The 21,308-nt window shown below is 39.1% G+C and overlaps 1 protein-coding gene across 7 annotated transcripts in view; it reads right to left on the reverse strand.

Moving 5' to 3' along the window:
• Nucleotides 1-21,308, reverse strand: part of LOC135586200 (uncharacterized) — a 77,760-nt gene that overhangs the window by 43,348 nt on the left and 13,104 nt on the right. For 5 of the 7 annotated variants that reach the window (XR_010496788.1, XM_065152513.1, XM_065152514.1 and 2 more), the window contains exons 4-15: nt 19,414-19,489; nt 14,638-14,756; nt 14,442-14,505; nt 14,162-14,307; nt 13,730-13,899; nt 13,486-13,625; nt 13,107-13,391; nt 11,931-12,080; nt 9,524-9,778; nt 9,201-9,341; nt 8,798-9,118; nt 8,511-8,684 (exon numbers count right to left, since the gene is read on the reverse strand). Coding sequence is in view for 6 of the 7 variants with exons in the window: in XM_065152513.1 (XP_065008585.1) it covers nt 8,511-8,684; nt 8,798-9,118; nt 9,201-9,341; nt 9,524-9,778; nt 11,931-12,080; nt 13,107-13,391; nt 13,486-13,625; nt 13,730-13,899; nt 14,162-14,307; nt 14,442-14,505; nt 14,638-14,756; nt 19,414-19,489 (2,041 nt within the window). In the remaining variant the exon portion in view is untranslated. Of the gene's footprint in view, nt 1-8,510; nt 8,685-8,797; nt 9,119-9,200; nt 9,342-9,523; nt 9,779-11,930; nt 12,081-13,106; nt 13,392-13,485; nt 13,626-13,729; nt 13,900-14,161; nt 14,308-14,441; nt 14,506-14,637; nt 14,757-19,413; nt 19,490-19,719; nt 19,852-21,308 lie in introns of all 7 variants that reach the window. The other 2 variants (XM_065152516.1, XM_065152515.1) reach the window with 2 other exon arrangements.

Genomic DNA, 21,308 nt, shown 5'->3' on the forward strand with positions numbered 1-21,308 from the left:
CACAAAGGCAAACGATCTGCATCAATAGTGGTACATGGATCGGGAGTTTCTTACCCCCTCATTATTTGTTTTCTTTCTTTGTTCCCCTTTTTCTTAGTTTTATTTTTCCTCTGCCTGCTTGTCACGAACGGTCGTCGCGCACTCGCAACAACTCCATTCAACGAACCGTTCATCATTGACACCTACATGTACAGCTGCTTGACAGCATGTTTTCTCTTGGTTTTGGGTCATTTTGCTTGTAAAAATGTAAGTTCGAACAAGCTGCAGCGTTACAAAGCGACCGCTCACCGAACCGAGCAAAACAGCACCAAAACAGCTCCGTTTTCGTGTGTCGCGGGCTGATTTCTGGAATCTGCCTCCACTTACCAAAACGTCAGCCATCTCAGCCCCTTGGAACCCCTCGGGTGGCACAGGGCTGGATAGGGCTTCGGTATAGTACCGGGCGTTGAACACTCATTCGCAAGTTCGCTCATTGCCTTGACGGGAACTTGTTGTCGCGCCCGGGACTCGGTGAGCAACTGTTTGTGGGCTTGCAGCTGTTCGTTCAACCTTCTAAAGCCCTTGTTTTCCCCCTCTCCCTCTTTTCTCTTGTGCACGTAATGTGCTCGCTGAATTGCTTGTAAAGCTTCCCCTCTTTTCGCGAGATGTCGGGACTTGTCCGTCGCTCGTTCTTTCGAACTAATCAACTTTCTCTTTTACAAGTCCTTCGGGACCTGCGAGAGGTTGCAAGTGGGCTGATCTTTGCGGAGCAATATCGTAAGGGCGAAGCGCGACTTAGGCAACGCAAGCTAAGTTCGCGTCTTGGCCGCAAGGATGCCTCACGCCTTAGGCAATTCCAGCTAAGGCCGTGACATGCTGTGTAACTGTACAGGCATATGGCATGTTTTGCCAACAGCATGTACTTATATTGGCTAACCATATAAGAAGATCAGATATTGTAATATTTTTATTTAGAGTTTGGAAGTGGATGAGTAGGGAGGTAAGAATAGTTGGGATTGGAGGAAAAATAAGAAAAAAGGAAGTACATATACACTTCAATTATGAGTATAGGTCATGTATGGATCCACATAAACTGAAAACTCACACCCACATCAAACAAGACAAGTTGACTACAGTATTAGATTGCTTATTTCTATAGTAACTGTATTTAGTTTAATTGGTCCAAACAACTTCATTGAGGACAAGCTCAAGCAAAGTGCCCAGTTTGAGGACAATCGAGTGGGAATTTAATTAGTGTTGGTTTAAATTAATCAGATAAATCTAATATAACTGCTAGATTTGATCAAGTGAGTATCTAATCGGGATTGTGCTCATTTTTATTGAACCAAAAGAGATCAATTCTCATCAGGAACCTAGTTGTAAAACCAGTTTCATAGATAAATTCATAAGATAAATTAAGATCAGGATGAGCACGTGATCTACAATTGGGTTCAGCAAAATAAATCAGTATCAGATCAAATGATTGCAATCAGTCCGGGAATACAACATAAAAATATAAAACATAAGAAATAAAAAAGAAAGTTCACTAAAGAAAATTTGAGGAAAAAAATATTATATGCTAAACATTCCTTTACCTTCATAAATATTTAATTTTCTAAAATGACATATGAAATTGAAAACACAAAGTTAAAAACTATGTGAAATATAATCCTAAAAAATAAAAATAATGAAAAAAAATCCAGAAAAAAATCATTTATACACAAGGCTCAAAATTCATCCACTTGCAGTTTTAAACATAGCAACAGACCAATTATAACCATAAAGGCTCTTTAATCACCATGCAAAAGAAGTATCAGGTAATAATGAGACAAATTAAGGTGTCATTCAGAGAGAGTGCCTATGGATCTTGAAATTAATTGAAAGCACTGTAACACCTCACTTCTCTGTAGCAACATATATGGTAAGAGCAATAATTGTCCTCTTTTATCCTCTCACAATGTACTCTCTACTCTCTAGTCTCTTCTTTATTTTACTAACAATGGATGTTTAAGATAATAAAAATAGTTAGTAGTGGCAAATGCGATGACTGCAATGATAGTTGTAGTGAATAACAAACAAAATGAGGGAAGCATCTTCTTTGTTTCATGATGGGCTTCTGTCTTTTCTTCAACCTCAACTTCCTCTTCTTTTTTCTATCCTATTCTTTTTCTTCTATTGAGGTTGCCATATTACCTAGATTAACCAAAATCAACTAACTTCAATTAAGGTTGATGCATCTAATTCATTTTGACCCATCTTTGAGTAAAGCTAAGAACTTTGCTAAAATCAGGTGTATCAAATCGAAATCAACGAAGTATCCAAACTATCTCTATATAAAGTTTTCAAGACTAAATTGCATAGAACTACCAAACTATTGTAACTTAATTGTTTGGCATCTAATTTTCACAGAAATAGTGTCATTAGATACCAATTCATCTCCTAGTTATCTTCAAGGTTGTTGAACTCATGATCTGGGCCGTTGGATCATGTGATTATGGCCCAGGTCAGACCTCACGAGTCCGGTCAGATGTTGTACTATAATAAGGGTAGAATCAACCCGATTTGCATGTTGACTTAATAAGTTCGGTCGACTCATTAAGATTGGTCAATTTGGATGAGTCGACTCGAACTGATTGAATCAACTCAGATGTATATAAAAGAAAAAAAGAAAAACTCACCTTAATGTCGAAGGAGCAACGATACTACGAGACACAACATGCCTTAATCATTGTTGTCGCTAGAGACGAGAAGCTCGTCGACAGCCATTCAACGTTGTTGATCGCCACAGCTTCCTGCAGAAGCGACAAGGAAATGAACCCTATCTGTTGCTGTGGCCCGTGAGGGGAGCGAGTTGCAGCCTCCCTACCTCGATGATCATTCAACATTGCTTATTGTTGCAAGAATCGTTTCTCCTCATCTCTCCTACGTCTCATCTCCTTTCCTTTCTTCTCCTACCATCTTCTTCCTTCTCCTCTCCTCTCCTCCCTTTTTTCCTCTCTTCCTGTCCACTCTCCTTACTTTTCCTCTCTTCTTGTCCCCTCTCCTTACTTTTCCACTCATCTTCTCCCATCTCTTCTCCTTTCCTCCCCTCTCAAGGCTGCACAGCGACCACTCATTGAATTGGGCTAAACTGGGCCAAAACTATCCAATTTTTGGTTCGATGAAAAATGCTAACCATCTCAAACCCCTAGAACCCGGGGTTGTCACGGACAAACTTCTAAATAGGATGTTTGATGTAATGCTTATGTATGTCCGTATCTTTTGGTATGTTCATGCTCTACACAGCATGTAGAGGAACGACCGAAGGCTTAATAGTCCCATTTTTAGTTAGGTTGGTGGCCGCTTTACGCTTGTAAATAAAGATTGTGTCATGTGGACACGTGTGAGAGATTTTCGATCTGTAATGGACCATTTTACCCTTTGTTGTGCAACTGTTCAGAGTTTGTAAAGTTTGTTTGTAATTTGAATTGTCTATGAAGTGTTTTCGGAGATGTTTGCATGTGGATCCCGAGTGAGGCGTTTTCTCTATCCTGTTCGCTCTTTTGGGGGTCCTAAGGGACCATGGGAAGCTTCGGGGAGGCTGACCTTTGCGGACGGACACGCAAGGGTGCCGTACGACTTAGGCAAAACCAGTTAAGTCCGTGAAAGATGGTCTCAGAGCGGGACAAGCACTCATAGAAACACTTGGCATGCAAACGTGGGGGACCTAGCGGGGCTGCGTTGAGGGCAGTCAGCACACGCGCGACCATTTAGGAGAAAACGAGCATGGAGATGTAGGGAAAAGGAGTCGCTCGGAGGAGCGAGCATCTAAGATTGGCATTCAGAGGAATGGCCAACCCTTCGCGCAAGAGGCACCACGAGAACAGACAAGCTTGGAAGAATGCAGAGCGCACAAAGGTTGGGATGGCTGAGTTTGAGCTACAGCTCAACGTTGACAACCATACTTGATGGTGCTCAAGGCAAACGAGGCGCTTGGTAAAGGATGAGACCATCCAAGGTGGAATGAGTTGCTCAGCGACCGAAAGAGTTGTGCAAAGCTCGCAGAGGTGAGGGGAATTACTAACTTAAAGAATTCGGTACTCATGCATGGGCTTGTATGCGGACGATGGAATGTTCGCGGCCATCCCAAGGCGACCGAAACTCGGCGCTATGGAGCATTGAAACTTTCTCTTTGGCACGTGAAGGATACGTCCGTATGAGGCTAAAGTGTGCAACGAGTTCAGCATGTTGCTAAGCCTTGAGTGGTGCAGCGGGGGCTGTATTGACGTGGAGTCGCAATCTAGCAAGTGTGTTTGCAGGAGGCAGAACAATGCACAGTTTGTTCAACAGATCGGAGTAGTCCAAGGGGATGGTGGTCTCCAAAACGAAGAGAGATGTTACTCCAACGGTGGTCTCATCAAGATAGCCGAAAGTGAAGGACTTCGGGTCATGCAAGAGTGCACGACCAAGGAACGAAGCAGGCAATACGCGGTGGTGTACCTTCGCTACTCAGGGGAGTAGGCGGCAGGGTTGATGCAGAAGACGGTACAATCCCAAAGGCGACCAAATCTATTAGAGAACTACTCCAAGTTGGGGTGAAAACTTACTGCATTCCAGAAGTTCGATGGCATTGAGAAGGTGAATCACAGTAGCTAAGTCAACGCAAGGAGTGCAAACACTTCAAGTGCTTCAGAAGTGTGAGCAAAGAGCAGGCGAAGGCTAGTAACCAGCTCGATGCATGGAGCACAACCTCGAGGAGGCGGGCGAAGTCAAGTAACCTATGCCTTCTCAACTCTTAAGAGAATGGGCGAAACCAAGTACCCCAATTCTCTTATCTATCCAGCAGAGGAGCTCTGCATATGTTCAAAGACCTTTCGAAGATAATGGAAGACAATAGTTATCAAATCCTCACCAACGGTGATCAGTATTACTGAGAGTAGATTGTCCGCTTCATTTCCCAACGAAATGCCAATCGAAAGCGAAAGTGATGCGAACCTACTTGGATGTGACAACTAAGTGAAAGAAGAGTTAATGAGCAAATTCTATGGAGGAATGACCCAAAACTTCATCAGTTTGCGAGGCGATGCTCGTTAAAGCTCAAATAAGCATCCACCCAGTTCAAGCAGCATGAGGCATTTGAGAGACTAGCGTAGTAAGGATGGTCTTTTCCTTCATCTGGAGGATCCGCAGGAACCAACAAGGATCAACACAACTCAGCCAACCCCACACTAGAGTCAGAGTCATTGGCGAGTTGAAGCAGCATGGCGGATCAAAGGTTCGACTACTCAAAAGCAGCAGTGGAGAGCAGCTGGGAGCCAAGAGGCGCATTGCAGCTGGAGCAGAAGATTGAAGACTCAGCAAAGGCGAGGAGTTGCAGTGTCAACAGAGGCTTCGACGAGAACGTCGAAGGAATAAGTGGGGGAGAATGTCACGGACAAACTTCTAAACAGAATGTTTGATGTAATGCTTATGTATGTCCGTGTCTTTTGGTATGTTCATGCTCTGCACAGCATGTAGAGGGACGGCCGAAGGCTTAATAGTCTCATTTTTAGTTAGGTTGGTGGCCGCTTTAGGCTTGTAAATAAATGTTGTATCATGTGGACACGTGTAAGAGATTTTCGGTCTGTAATGGACTATTTTACGCTTTGTTATGCAACTGTTCAAAGCTTGTAAAGTCTGTTTGTAATTTGCATTGTCTATGAAGTGTTTTCGGAGATGTTTGCTTGTGGATCCCGAGTGAGGCGTTTTCTCTATCCTGTTCTCTCTTTTAGGGGTCCTAAGGGACCATGGGAGGCTTCGGGGAGGCTGACCTTTGCGGACGGACACGCAAGGGTCCCGCACGACTTAAGCAAAACCAGCTAAGTTCGTGACAGGGTGGCACAGAGCTGGACAGGGTGGCACAGAGCTGGACAGGGCTTTTGGGTAGTGTTGGGCCCTTTGCATTCACAAGTTTGTACACAAAGTGTGCATAGACTTGCCTAATACAAACTTAAAGAAACTCTACTACGATGTTTTGGAAGTTAATGGAACTTAATGCAAGTTCCTCAAAATGAGCTTAGAGAAACTTTATCAACACCAGCAACAACTCTTTGGGGTAGAGAACTCGCAAGAGTAGGCAAAATCTCGAATCGACACAATGCAATCTCGAGTCGACCAACAAATGGAAGACACCAAAGAGCCCGTGCAACACCTACGAGAAGTAGTGGCTGATCTCACGGCATGAATTACAATGCTCAAAAGTGATCTATATGTAGGAGGGGACAACACATGCATCACTCTGCCACAAAATTTGATGGCACCCAAGCCACACAACTACAGGGGTTCTAGGGACGCAAAGGAACTCAAAAATTTTCTTTAGACGTGGAGAAGTACTTCCAGGCAACGAAGCCTAATTCTGAAGAGACCATTGTTTGTTTTAGAAGAGAATTGGATATCCAAACAATGCTTTCGAACTCGGACACGACCATCGCTTAATAGCTCATCCAACTACTTCCTCATTGGAGGCTTGGGCAGACAAGCCCAAACGAGCAAACATCGTGGCTGATGCCTTAGGCAAAAAGGTGGAATTGTTGAATGCAATGCAACCGAAAGGCTTCCAGCCAAGCGAGTCAATTGCAATCCTACTTTCTTTCCAAGATCAAGGATAGACTGTACAATGATCCCTAGATAGTAACCTCGATGCAATTGATCAAAGAGAGTAAGGCTCGACAATTTTAGGTCCCAAAGGGACTTGTCTACACCTAAGGGAATAGAGTTTATGTTTCATGAGCAAACAATTTGATGCATGAACTCTTGAAAGAGTGTCACAATTCCCAATAGGTGGGGCATTCAAGTATCTATGAAACTTCGACTCTAGTAGAGTGGACCTTTTGTTGACTAATGCTGAGGACTGATGTGAAGGTATATGTTCGGACGTGCCTCACATGCTAATAAGACAAGGTGAAGCAACGAATGTCATGGAACAATACAAACTAGGTATTCGACGCTTTGCAGCAATGTTCCCACAGCACAATAATTCTCTCACGTAGAAGAGGCAAAAGTTAAAGGGCAGCCTGAACGTGATAAAGACACTGAAGAAAGAGTGGCCGAATTAAAACTATGGCTCAACCTTGTCAACCGAAACTTGACGGGTGTTTGACGCATGTCCATGATGCATTTCGGCTCTTTTGTTTTATATTTTCGAGTGTTTTTACGAAGTACATGATAGAAAATACTATTAGACAACCCTATTTTGGTTTGTTTTCTTTTTCTATCTTGTAAAACTCGAAAATGTTTTTAGTTGTGTAGTGCCATACAAAGGGGAAAATAGCCAAAACAACCCCATTCTCGTGTGCCACAAGCTAATTTCTAATCGACAGCCACGCGATGTGAAATGTCAGTTGTCTCAACACCTTAGAACCCTTGGGTGGCACCAGGGCAGATGCCGCCTTGGTTACATGTCTGAGAGGTGAGGCAACATCTTTAGTGTGTCCGCTTTTTGTTCAACGAAAGTGTTTGGTGAACATTAGGCCTTCAAGACCCCCTTCTGTGTGTAACCATTCAGCCCATTTTTAAGAGCCTTTTGTGCCTAATAAAAGTTGATTACTTTAAGTTGCTTGTGATCCCAAATATTGTACTCTTTTCATGTGCAATGGTAGCATATTACTCGTATATTCACCATGTGCAATGGTCCACAAGTCCTTTGTGGACCACACAAGGTTAAGGTCTAGGTTGACCCTTGCGGACAAATAAGGACGTGACAAAGTGATATAAGAGCAAATCAAGCAAACGCGTGGCAAAACTAGCACGCTGTACAAAAGAGGCAACAACAGTGCATGATCATTCCTAAGAAATAGTCTCTTTCATTCTCTTCTTCTGTCTTCCTGAGTCCCATATTTGTCTACACTTCGAACAAACCATTAAGCATCAGAGGGACTGAGTTAGGTTTCCTTGACCTAGGTCTTGTTGTAGGATCCCAGACAGTGTTCACGAGCAACATATACCAAATCGGCATCCAGATCAACACCCAAATCCTACTCGACAAAGTCCTCAACGACGACCACCTAGCATCTCAGGCCAATTGATTCGCTCCCACTCAAGCCCGAACCCAACCATGTCACTCCATCACTGCCATACCCCAAAGGACCAACTTTAAGGTCAACAATATTCACTTTCCATAAGATAACTAATCAAAGCATATTAATGTCTCTCTGCATAAACTTATTTTAATGAAAAGTCCAATAAAACTTAAAATTATACATAAATGATTTTCTCCAACTACTAAAATAAGGTGGATGACACAAGATCGAGTTCCAACTAAAATATCACCATATTGATTACTTACTAAATGTGCAAACTACTGCAGTAAATTATAATATTGTGATGTTTCCAGGCATTCAAGATTTTGTGGTGCTCATGCCGAATAACTAATTCACTTAAAAGGCACAAAGTGCAAACTAGGTCGACTAGCATGGTACACAGGTTCATCCAATGACGTCAGCCTGCAAACCCTGTGATCTAAAGGAACTACAAAATGCAGAATAAGCAAACCTGAAAGAACATATGTCACGAACCTGAAAAAGAATCAGCACTCTCAATCCTTGATTTTGTATCATTTGGAGAATCTTGTCAAGTACTAGTAGCTTGCCACTTGCATTTACCCCAATATCTAAATATTCAGTCACTGGAAGACCTCTGGTAAGTGAGCTTTGCAAAGATTCATCAACGAGGTAAGGATGGTCACAGCACTGCCATAAAAATAATAATTGAGATAACAAAAAGATAATATTAGCTTCCTATTTATTCACTACCAACATTACACTACATGATCCCAATAACCAAATAGTATCTGGCTGCCAACCTTTCTGGTTGATATAAGAATGTTACCAAGGGCTCCAACTAGATCAATTTTTGAACATGAACAAAGAGGTATGGCATTTGAAATCAGAGTAGCACAATATTGTTCCAGCTGCACATTAGAAAGCTGAACAGGAACCCAGTACTCCAAAAACTTAGAGGAATCCGGTTTACGGTCATAAGCAAGATTTTGTGACAATCTCTCTTTCAATAAAGCAAGTGTGCCAACAACACCAACAGAATCAGACTTCATAATGCATCCCAAATTCCCATCAGTCCCTAGATCAAGGAACAAGAGCAGGTTGAGGTATTCAGCAATATTGTCCTGAAAGTTCCAACAGTTCATTAGACATTATTAGAGTTTCGGAAAAATCATATCAGCATGAAGGATTGATACTTCTACATACCTTCAAATGACCACTTAAAAGAAGCAGCCTGAAGGAAGATGAAAGACGCTTAAGCAGTTCCAAATGCTTAAACACTCTAGAACTTTGGCACTCATCAACAAGGAGAGCTTCCCAGGCAATGCATTCTAGTGTTTCAAAATCCTGAATATTAACCAGGATCGCATTAAAAAACTGGATTTATGTATTGTACAAATAATATGCGAAGATTTATATAGCAAATGAGAAATGTTGAGTCCATCTGAATTGCGGGAAGCATGCAATAGAGCATTAAGCTGACATGTTATAACTCAACAGCTAAGTAGAAAACAAACAAACAAAGATACCTCAAGTATAGCATCAGGGTGTGACAAGAGCACTTGAAACATTATGCAACCACCTCCCTGATAAAATTCAAGAGATTGAATCATCTTCCGGACATCCTTGCTCCCATTATAGACAACAAGATTGATAGAAGGTGCCAAGCGATTAAACTCAGTCTCCCATAAGGAAAGAGAAGTACAAGGTGTGACAATGAGAAAAGGCCGACAAGCATAAGATAGCAAGGAAAATATGAATAAAATGGACTTCGTAACCCGCTCCTACAAATAGAATCAATCAAGTTAGGCACAAAAAATGTACATACCTAAAGCAGACAGATTGTTGACTCTTACATTTACTTGAGCAGTAACTGTAAATCTAATAAACTAAAATATCACAAACAATCATAAGACTATAAACCACAAAGAGGTAAATGAAACAATGCTTCATGGTATATAGAGGAACTTGATCTCCAAAGGCATCGATATTTAACAAACAGACAAGAGACAATTGACAATAAATACAGAAACGAAGCTATTGATTTAAGTAAAATATCTTTCTTATGGTGCAGATGCATGATCTTAACCATTGCAGAAATAATGTTCAAAGAAAAGAATAACTAAAATCTAGGAAATCAGATTTGTATATAAGAACAGAACGAAAATTGCATAAGTGAATATTAACCACTAGAGGTTGTCTAATGAGGGTTAAAAGAAAAAGATACCCTTTCTATTTATGGTCCACGACTAAAAAAATGGACGATAAGAGTAGAAGAACCAAAGCAAGCAAGTAATTCGAAGTTCAGACAGAAATAATCAGCCAAGATCTACACTCCTAGTAAAGTTCTGTGAAGCTAGCTCAAGAGTGAGAAGCTAACAAGTTAGACTATATCACGAGAGCTAAACATATTAGATTCAAAGATGGTAAACAAACTCATGGATCTTAGCCACCATAAAGATTAATTTAGCCACTCAAACAAATTTGACCTTACCTCAGAACCACGCTAAGATCAATAAAGTTAAATACAAATAGATCCATGAGGAGTGTGTTGTCATTCAAGCTTATAATGGAACACTGTGTCAATCAAGTATCTTAGTCTTTGAAACTGAAACTGGTCCACAATGAATTTAAACATAAAAAAACAAAATTTTGCCAAGATCACTTGCAAGATCATATGATCTTATGTGAATTCAATAATGCAACAATGCCTCAGTCAGTGAAACTAATATAAACTGATAATCATGAAAGTCAACCACGACAAAGACACCAAAGAAGCAAATATCAGTAGGCAATAAATAATTATATAAACTACTAAAAATAGTTTCTTTGATGATCATAATGTCTGCTGATGTTCTTAAATTGGGTGTAGCAGTCCTGGGTTTTAGCTGTTGCATCACATTCTTCCCAGAAGCAGATATCTCTATGCATCATGTAAATTTGGCCAAGTATCACTCAGAGGAATTTCTGAATACTGAACAGAACTATATCTTAATTACTTTTTCTCAAAATTAACCTTGTATCGCATAAACATGTACATAGAATCAAGGATTTTAATTTCGAATAATACCACCTGGTACATAGAATCAAGGATTTTAATTTTGAATAATACGTACCGGGCGGTACATACCGGTCCGCCGGCAGATTGGTACGCAGACCGCCCGCTATCGGGCGGTACCATTGATTGGGGCAGTTTCCGCCCCATTACCACCCTAAATCGGTCGGTGACGATCGATTTCGACCATCGCCGCCTGCTATCGGGTGGTATTAGTTGAGGGAGAAGAAAGAAGAGGGAGAACCTAGAGATCCGACGCCGCTCTCCCTCATCTGAGGCGACGAGGCCTCGGTGACATCGCGGGGAGAAGAAACCGAACATCGTCTTGGCGGCGTTTCTTCTCCCACGTAAGCAGAAGAAACAAGGCAACGTCGCCTCGTCGCCCTTTTTTGCACGGAAAGAAGAAAACCTTCATCCCACGTGGGCAAAAACCTGAGGCGACGTCGCCTTTCTTTTTACTTATATATATATATATATATATATAAAAGTAAAAAATAATGGCAATGTCGCCTCGTTTTTCTGCCTGCGTGGGGTCTTCTCCCTGCACAAAAAAGTGCAACGAGGTAGTCGCCCTTTTTTTTTACTTTATATATATATATATACCGAGTGGTACATCGAAATGTACCGCTCAGTATATTCGTATCGTACCATACCGAGCTGAGCTCAATACTCCAGTATAGTACGAAATTACGAACATTGCATAGAATGAACTATTGAAGTACAGACACAAGTATGTGGAATGGATATGAAGCAAAAAAAAATAATGTTCTATAGGCCATGTGAGTATATAGAATAGGCAAATATGGCTCTTCTACACCAAGCATGCCTCGAAAAATTTACAATATTGGAAAATTCTAAATGGTGAGAATAACATACTGTACCTGACCATCAATTAAAACAGTACTTTGATTCCTGTGCCAAAACTCACGAAGCCTGTTGATAGCATATAAATGATCATTATCAAGTCCAGGTGGACACCCATCAGGAAACCTCGTCAATTTATTATAAGGATTTGTCTTGAACTCCAGAGCCTAGGAATAACAAATTTTAGTTATAGAAACCACATAAATTGTGTTGCATTCACAAAACCCTAACAAGCAATTTGCACTGAAATGAAACAGACAAAGCAAAACTGATGACTTAGCATGTAAGGCAGACAAAAGGAATGGAATAGCATGATACCACAAAATCAAGGACAACTAGACAAATGTGGAAAAAAAGAAGTCATAATCAAGAAAACTTCAAAAAAAAATACACACACACATATATATATATAGGACATGCAGACTTTTGTCACAGCAAGGGAAGGTACCCAGTACGGGGGTCGGTTGGAATTGAGCAAATTACCAAGTTGTGATGATAGAGCACAAACATGCCAAATTGTCCCTTCACACTTCTTATGTCAGTGCCTCCTCTGGGACACCTCAAGTCTTATCTTGGTATTGCTAAAGCTAGATTTGATAAATTCAAACATAGTCCTATATTTAGTATAAACCCCTTAATTTCTAGTGTTAGTCTTGAAAACCAAGTTCAAAAATAATCCCAAGTAAATTTCCCATCAATTAATCATCTCATTAGAAACAACAAGCAAGGGTATCAGAATAAGCATAGAACAAACATTTTGCGGAAAATTCTATATACTAAAACAGGTCAGTTCATTTCTGTTACTTAATTTTGTGTTACTTGTAAGTTTGTTTTTTCCCAACTAATTTTGGAGCCCACCATATCTAGCAATCTCATTGAGAATGATCCACCGGATTGTTATTTGGCAGAGCTATGTGTTAAAGTATATCATATTTCAGAAGTAATTTATCTTGTTAATGTCTTTCGGTCATGAGCATATTTAACTGTTATAATTATCTAATTAACTTTCAGTAGGAAGCTTCCTGTGGTTGAGGTTAAAACACCCAGGAAGGGCAACTCCAAACATGTCAAAAGGTAGTGAAGTTTAGTCCTTTTATTTTTCAAAAGACCTCCTTAATTTTGATGTCATTAATTTCTATAAGGACTAGAGAAAATGCTGTTAAGAAATAAATTTACTCCATATCATAGAATACCTTTTCAGCTTTGGAAGAATCAAATGCTGTCTTTGCCTCAATACGTGCTTCATAATCTTTCATAAGTGTCATAGCCTCGGGTGTGCATAGAACTGGTGAAGTCTCAAGCTCCCATGTAGCATCCTCATAACCAAGACCTTTCCATTTCACAAACCACTCATGGTAGCATTTTGGAAAGCTATTAGCAAGCCCATTAAAAAGGTCATCAGTCAGCTTTTGAGGCATCAGCAATCTTTTTAGCAATAGCCGATGAGGCTCGGCCCACTCCTGCTTCCATTTTATAGCCTAATAAGCATTGAGTTAAATCAAGAATGATACCAGCAAACATATTCACCTTACATTGAACAAGGTAAGAAAAAATAAATTGTAAGTAACCAACCCTCTCTTTGTAATATTTCCTTTTGAATTTAGACAAAAGTGTAGGAGCTTCCTGAAGCATCTGGGTTTCTGAAATCCATTGATTATGGATATGAGCAAGACCTTTATACTTGACAAAGTAATGCTTGCCATTCTGCAATTCTAGACCATGAGCACCCATGAAAAAGATGAGTTTCATAATTAGCAACCTAGAAAAAGACAAGGATACCAAGCTCAATTAGCATAAAGATTGTTGATCATCTCACCTTCTTTAAAGTTCCAAATGGAATCTATTCCTTCAGATATGGAGTGTACACCAATCTCTATTTTCTTCTTTATGCAAAAAATGCATAGCCAAGCACCAGGATAATTTTGCAGGGGTGGATCAAGACAAGAAAGATGATAGCTTTTGTTGCAACCTTTCCCATCACAAGACCTAAGATTACAGAGAAATTTTACCAAAATTAAATGAGGAAAACTAAGTAGCCATCACACTTGTCGACGGCTACAGAGGAAAATTTTAACATCAAAATATTTCTTATCAGACATCTTGAGCATGCATATGCGCACACACACTTTAAACTAATCATTGCCAATATAAAGGTTAATAAAGGCCATATTTTAATTAGCTATTTGTAAGCTAGAAAGCATCAATTTGCACCATAATCAAATTTTAATAGAAAATCCTGGTAACTTACAGTTCTGTTTCTGGGTGTTTGCAGACAACACATGCATTGGCACCACCATCTGTCTTAATTTCAAACAAGGACTTTCTCAAATGAGTTGAATTATCATGTTCTTTTGAAATATCCATGAGATTACAGTCCACTGGTCTGGCCCCAATCTAATGTAACAATATAAAGAGAAAATTAGACAATAAGCATGAAGCTGATAGCCTAATAGAACATATTATCAAGTATAACTATCAAAAATAAACAGAGAACCAAAAAGAACCTAAATAGAGAATAAAAAAAATACCTCCCGACTTTCCATGAGCATGTTTAGACTTACTGTACAGGCTGAAGCTACAAAACAATTTGACCTATTAAAAAAAAATTAGGAGACTTAGAGATGCATATGATGCATCCGCTTTCACGAAAAACATTTATCAAAGTTATATATTAATTGAAAATTCATGATATTTGTAGAAAAAACAAAGCATAGGTATGAATACTTCTCTGCTCCAGCCAGTCCACTTTCAGCTTCTGACAAAGAGTTTCCTTTACATTTATCTTCTTGCAAACAAATAGCAGCATTGCCATGTTTATCTGGAGCAACTTTATGATGAGCTTCCTAGAGAAAGAAGTGAACTTTATAAGAAACAACTGGCCATTGATAGACAACATGTGATGCGGTGATTTAATAAACTTTCATAATATGAATATATGATTTTGGGTTCAATACATATATAAAATAAGTCATAATATCAGCAGAGACACATGCCAGGCATCCCCTTCTGTATGCTACAGGATTGAGTCATCAATACAAACCACAGGAGTACCAAATCCAAACATTACTCGCACAGAGAATACTGGTAAATATGAGAAAACCTCAACAAAAAATGTGAATGAATAAAATATGGAGTTAGAAGAACAATAGTGAGACGAATAAGAGAGACAATGGAAGAAATATAAAAGAATTAAGAAGAAAAAAGCAGGGCTAATGTGACCACTAGAAGAGACCTTTTACGTATCAAAATCCACATTACAACCTCAAAAAGCGACTACCAGTTTTTTCATAGACTGCAAGTTGATAGCTAAAACCTTGAGATCAGAAGATAATCAATCAAATCAAGATATGTTAAAGCAGATTCTATTCTCTGAGTAGGATGCTAATTCGGAGCCAATTAAGGTCCTACATTAAGTCCATCGAGCGAGGAGATTCCAAGACTGAACCCTACCGAACTCCACCCAGCCTTGCAAAACTATGTTGAGGGTGTTCCCAACAAAGACCCTCATGAAAATGTACCTGAGGGGCTTTTTATAGTGAAGTTTTAGGACCAATGTGTTTGAGTCCAAAGTTCAATGCCAGAAACGGTTACGTGTTTCCTCTAGCACAGATGTGATCGCATAGCATAGAATCCAAAAAACGTGGGGCAACGGTTCGCTGAGTCAGCTTCTTGCATAGCTAACTCCACAAGATTGAATGGTTGCTACGTCATCCAAATGACGATGAGGTGTGACACGTGGATAAGGTGTCAGACACATGTCCAGGAGGCATCGACCATGTGGCGGTGAGGTGTTGACGGCCTTCCACGTGTCATTATATCCATATTAAGATCATATCAAATAAAAACATGTTATCATACTATATTAAATCCTAAAACTACAAATATGCATATTAATCTTTTTATTTAAGATCATTTTTATCAAAAACTATCTCAACCAAACTCTCCAAAATCAAAGTACACTTAATAACTCATTCAACCAAGAACCCTAAATTATGAATAATGTTACTTAACTAATGTAAAATCTAATCAATTGTATTAGACTTTGAAAAGAACTAAATAAGAACAAAAATCATAACAAAAGAACTACTAGATCCCAATGGCTCAATCCTACAAATATAACTAACCTCAACCTAAAGTGCAGCCCAAATGGACTCTACCTCTTAATTTCATGTCCTTGTAGCTATTTGTTATTAGGGTGTCTTGAATCCTATATTTGATCTTCAAGATTCAACAGAAAAATCCAAGTTGTAATCCTCAAACAACATGATGGTTTAAGAGGCTTTTCTCATTAGCACAAAACTCTAGTCAAGGTTTTCCTTTCACTAGAACATCACAGGCTGACACATGCCAACACGATACAGTGTGGTTATCATGGAACAGCACAACCAGCAGATTAAACCACAGGTCCCTATGTCGTTCATCACAAACCAAGTACAAAGTAACATACTGCATATTCACTTCAAATCAGTACTTCTTGGTTCAGGCAAAGGTCAATCTAGCCCTTTTTGGTCAGTCCAAGGTTACCGTCCGATAACCTTAGTGAATTAGGCTTACCACAAAATTATGACCCGTTACCAAGCCTATACAGGACTGTAACCCCACCCAGTGGTTACCCAAGCCAAGAGACCCATTAGGGTCTCTTTAAATGCTTTAAAGAGGCATGCTTCGCCTTCTTTCTCACTCCAGTTTCATTCAGATCTCTCATGCCTCCTGCAAATGTCTGCCAAAATCACTCAAGTCATCAAGAGGACGCCTAATTTCACAAGTTTGAAGTTGAAGAAACGGTCCAGAAAGCATCGTGGCTGAAAGAAAAGGCACAACGGGAGGAATTTGACAAGAGTGCTATAGAGCCCCAACCTAATATTCATGCAAGGATCACAGCAATGATGTCAACACTAACACCAATCTGATAGTCGAGAGTTGTCCATCATTGGTGCATCACTGTATGCACGAGGAGATGACGGAAAGACATGAGCCAACCAATTCACAGGATGAGCATGGCAGTGAAAACAACAGTGGACTGACTCAATTTAATTGATCTTCCACATTGAGGCAGACCATTACTCCCAGTACATAGGGGTTGGGCAGGAGTGGTAACATGAGAGAATCAAGTGTCCCTCCTCAATTGGACAAGATAGGCAGTATGAGGCAGTCCAGTTTTATGGATGTGAACTGATACGAGCAACAACTTCCTCCGTAAAAACAATATCGGGTTTTAAGCAGTCAATCGTTTAGGGGTTCTAGTATGACACAACAGGGTGAGATATTCAACCATTATGGCAAATGGAAATGGTTATCCACTTGGTGCAATTGATAAGCCACAAGTCCAGTTGGATGATAGGACACCACTCTCACAGTCTATGTTTGGTGAGGCCCGCAGAGATAGTAGAGACGTAAACAGCAATAAGTCCACCAATGTTGCAGGCCAGGGCCAGTCTCATGTTTCTGCTACTGAAACCCAGACAGGTGAGGCATAGATCGAAGAGCAATATTTCAATCATGCTACTTAGGATACTGATCAATGAACATGTAAATCCACAAGGCTTATTTATTGCTACAAAGATAAGGAAAGGAGAAGGAAAATGATTATGAGAAAATGAGGCAGAGCCTATATATTGTCTTAGACCAATACGAGTTTATTGTATCAGTCTTCCTACATCCCAGGATCTCATGGCCAACAGATTTATGGTGATAGTCATTTTTCCATGACTCAGATGCATCTTATGGTACACACCAACAGTACAGTGACAAAAGCCATAGCTCTGGTGCAGTGTATCCTATAGGATAGTAGTTGCGATGGCCCTAGACTTGACTCGAACCCAAGAAAAATCCAATCTGAATTTTAATATTGATCATTGTTGCATCATGAATGCAGGATATAATCAACTACAAATTCTCATCAAACTGAATCCTTTGACTAACTTTAAATGGAAAATTTTAAAGCAAGCATTATTCAGATGTCAGCATATGTTATACATGATAATTGATATGTTATGCTCTTCTTGCTTACTACAGGAACTATCTCTCTGCTTCTAAAAGCAGCAGATCCTACTTCAATAGAGCATTACAAGTTTACAACAAAACTATATCAGCGGTAAGCTGCTATAATAAGAACACAGGGTGTACAAATTTCTATTCATCACACAAATATGTCTCCCCAGATGACCTGGGAGATACTTCTTAATGTGGCACACAGAATTATCAACAGTTAAACAATATGAAAAATCATCATTACAAAACAAAACAACAAATGCAGTCTACTGTCTCATCTATGGCGGCTTATATGGTTCTAGATTTTCAGCCCCCAGTAGAGGGAGACAGCAGGCATAGCTGTCCAATCAATGGAATAGATTATCATGTTGTTTGACCATCACAGAGACAAAACTGGAGCTATCAGTCCAAACATATTCAACAGGATTGAATAACCTGGGTTGTGCTGGTAGGAGGAACCTGATTCCAAATAGACCGACCAGCTTGCTATTAACTTAAGCAAAGATAACTGATTTGTTTCTTAGTAATAAACCTTTTTTCTGCCAAAGAAAGCAACTGCCTTTGACCTTACCATATGAAGCCACTTCTTGCCACCAAAGTGGACTAGGAAGAAGCCAGATGCCACATGAGAGCACACATTGGAGATATGTGTTTTTATCTTTTACACCACCCACCCTCGCCCCCAACCAACAACAATATATAAATAAAAACACCCTCTCCTTGCTGTTTTTTTCAGTTCCAACGGCACACTCCATCGGTGTCTTGTCAGGCATAGCATGGCACAGCATGCCAGTACATGCCTTTCTGGCAACTTGATGCATCGACTGACCGTGGTTTAAAATACTGGTTACTCTGATATATACCAACAAATTTACTAGGCCAACCAAGCACCAGTCTCAGGACATAAAGCACCGTATTACTTGGTATATCATTCATTTCCATTTCCATTTCCTTTTCTTTTCTAAAGGATATCAGGTGCTACAATCTAGAGTACCGCTCAGTATCTTGATACAGTGTCAATCCAACAGATTGTCAAAACAGGTCCCAGATTGGTGATTAAAACCATGCACAGGAATTGCCAAATTTAGAACAATGGTCAACTGTACGCAGCAGATAACTTTATAATGGACCATGTTGCCATAATCAACTAGGAACCAAATTACTCTGTCACACCTTATTGGCGAGTATCTTAGCCAAAAATGTGAAACCAGAACCCAATTGCAACAGTAAATTGAATTTCATCAAAAAACCACATTGAAGACCAAAGAATTGTAAGCAAGACAGTAATGACAGATGTCAAACCTCAGAGGGAAAAAAATCATTATTTATAACAATAAATATATATATATATTAAATTAAAGGACAACATAAACACAAACAAAGAAATAGAGCAAAATGGATCAAGCCTCAGACAATTCGAGGGATAAATCATGGATCAAACCAAATATATCTTTTAAATCAAAGGACAACATAAACACAAACAAAGAAATAGAGCAGAATGGATCAAACCTCAGACAATTCGAGGGATAAATCATGGCTTCTGGCAATATATGAACATTGCTCCTTAACTTGCATATCCTGAACCCTGCACAAAGTTTGCAATAAATTTTTCAACAAAATATACAATAACTGATATTGATATAATCAAAATACATAAAACTAAAAAGGAATCTTAGAAAGCGATTCCTTCTTTCTAGATTTTGACAAATAATGTCATCAGAACTCATAATTAACAAAATTAAACATCCATTTTCAAAGACATCAAAGAAAATTCTGAAGAACACAAAAAGGGGTATCAAGAACCAAGGCTCATACTATGCTCCTAGAGCTTGTACAGCTGGTTATCTGGCGATGCAGGAATGGACAAGAATATAAGTTGCACATGTCACGCATGGGGATGATAGGCAAGTTTCTTACTGCAACACCAGTAGGCCCAGGACAAAATAGCTGAAAGGAAGAAGAATGTACTGATTATTACGTCAGCGTGCAACATTCAGCTGATGTCTCAGACTGTCAGTCATGAAACTACTAATTTGTTGGTGATGTCCATAGCAGTGCTACAAATGGCAGCATGTATCTCACACATGAAGTATTAGATAGTACAGAGACCTATTTTGTCCTAGTGCATTGTCAGACATAAGTGTCTGCTTGGTGTACCAAGCCACTGCAAGGCATTTTCAATAAGCCACACATGGGCCTTGCCACATGCAAACACAAGCCAACCAACTATGTCATGTTCAGATTAAAACGAAAAGAAAAGCTTTAAAAAGTTGTTATGGACCACCAAGATCTAGTTAGTAATTAAGACTCAACCATATTGTTGAGGTTGTTAAAAGATTTAGTAGCTGAATCATTGCACCAGCCACATATTTATCATACAGAACTGTGTATGAAGATTCAGCAATCACAAGCATTTGGATATTTGACCACCCAAAAAATAATATTTCTGCAGTGCAACTACGAGTTTCTAGCTCAAAACCAAATTCAGTTGTATTTAGCTGGATCAAATATTACACAGGAAATGATAATTTTATTTTTCTAAATTGTCAGTGCCATACCAGACCTAACAAAAAGGATGACTCTTTAACTCTGTAAACTAAATTAGAACAAGTTAGCTATATTCCAGAAACTGCAAAAGCAGTATCAATATTGTTTTGCAGTATCAGTATTGTGACTGGCAAGGGACGCCACAAGAGAGATCAACGAGATCAGTCAGATTGGAACAATAAGATAAAAATCAACTTTCAAAATAATTCAAAAACCAATAAAAGGAAAATTAAATAAATATATGGTACCAACATACTTCATAAGATCTCTTATTAAAGTACAATAAATTGAAATGTAAAAAATAAAATGTAAGAATCATAATAAAAATAATAGAGAAAATTTTGTTAACATATATGAAGTATGAAGACTACCAAAATATCATATTTCAAGATTTAAAACAAAATATAAAAACAAAAAGAGTTTTAGAAGATAAGTAGCAGCTAAAATGAGACGAAGAATTGTACGTATGGCTAAATACAGAACTTATTATAGTTTTTTTAACTAGTAAGCTACTAATTATGGAATGGACAGAAAAGATATTTTCCAAATTGATAAAGCTAAAGAAAGAAAAGGAGACAAAATTTAAGTTTCATTAGGTGTACAAAGAATGAAGCTTAAATATATTATCAAGCATACAAATACTATAGGATAAAGAAAAAGATAATTTCACAAATTATTGAATAGAAATTAATAAAAAGATTGGCTTTAGAGATATACAATACTAGCGAGTTAAAAAATCATAGATTACGTCTTAAAATTTGATAGAAGTGAATGAAAGAAAAATAATAGGTAATCATGTGAAGTTTGGTCTAACAAAGGAATGTCGTTTCACGTACCAAACCCATATCGTTCCCGGG

The sequence above is a fragment of the Musa acuminata genome, chromosome BXJ3-5, assembly GCF_036884655.1.
Source record: "Musa acuminata AAA Group cultivar baxijiao chromosome BXJ3-5, Cavendish_Baxijiao_AAA, whole genome shotgun sequence".
Taxonomy (NCBI): domain Eukaryota; kingdom Viridiplantae; phylum Streptophyta; class Magnoliopsida; order Zingiberales; family Musaceae; genus Musa; species Musa acuminata.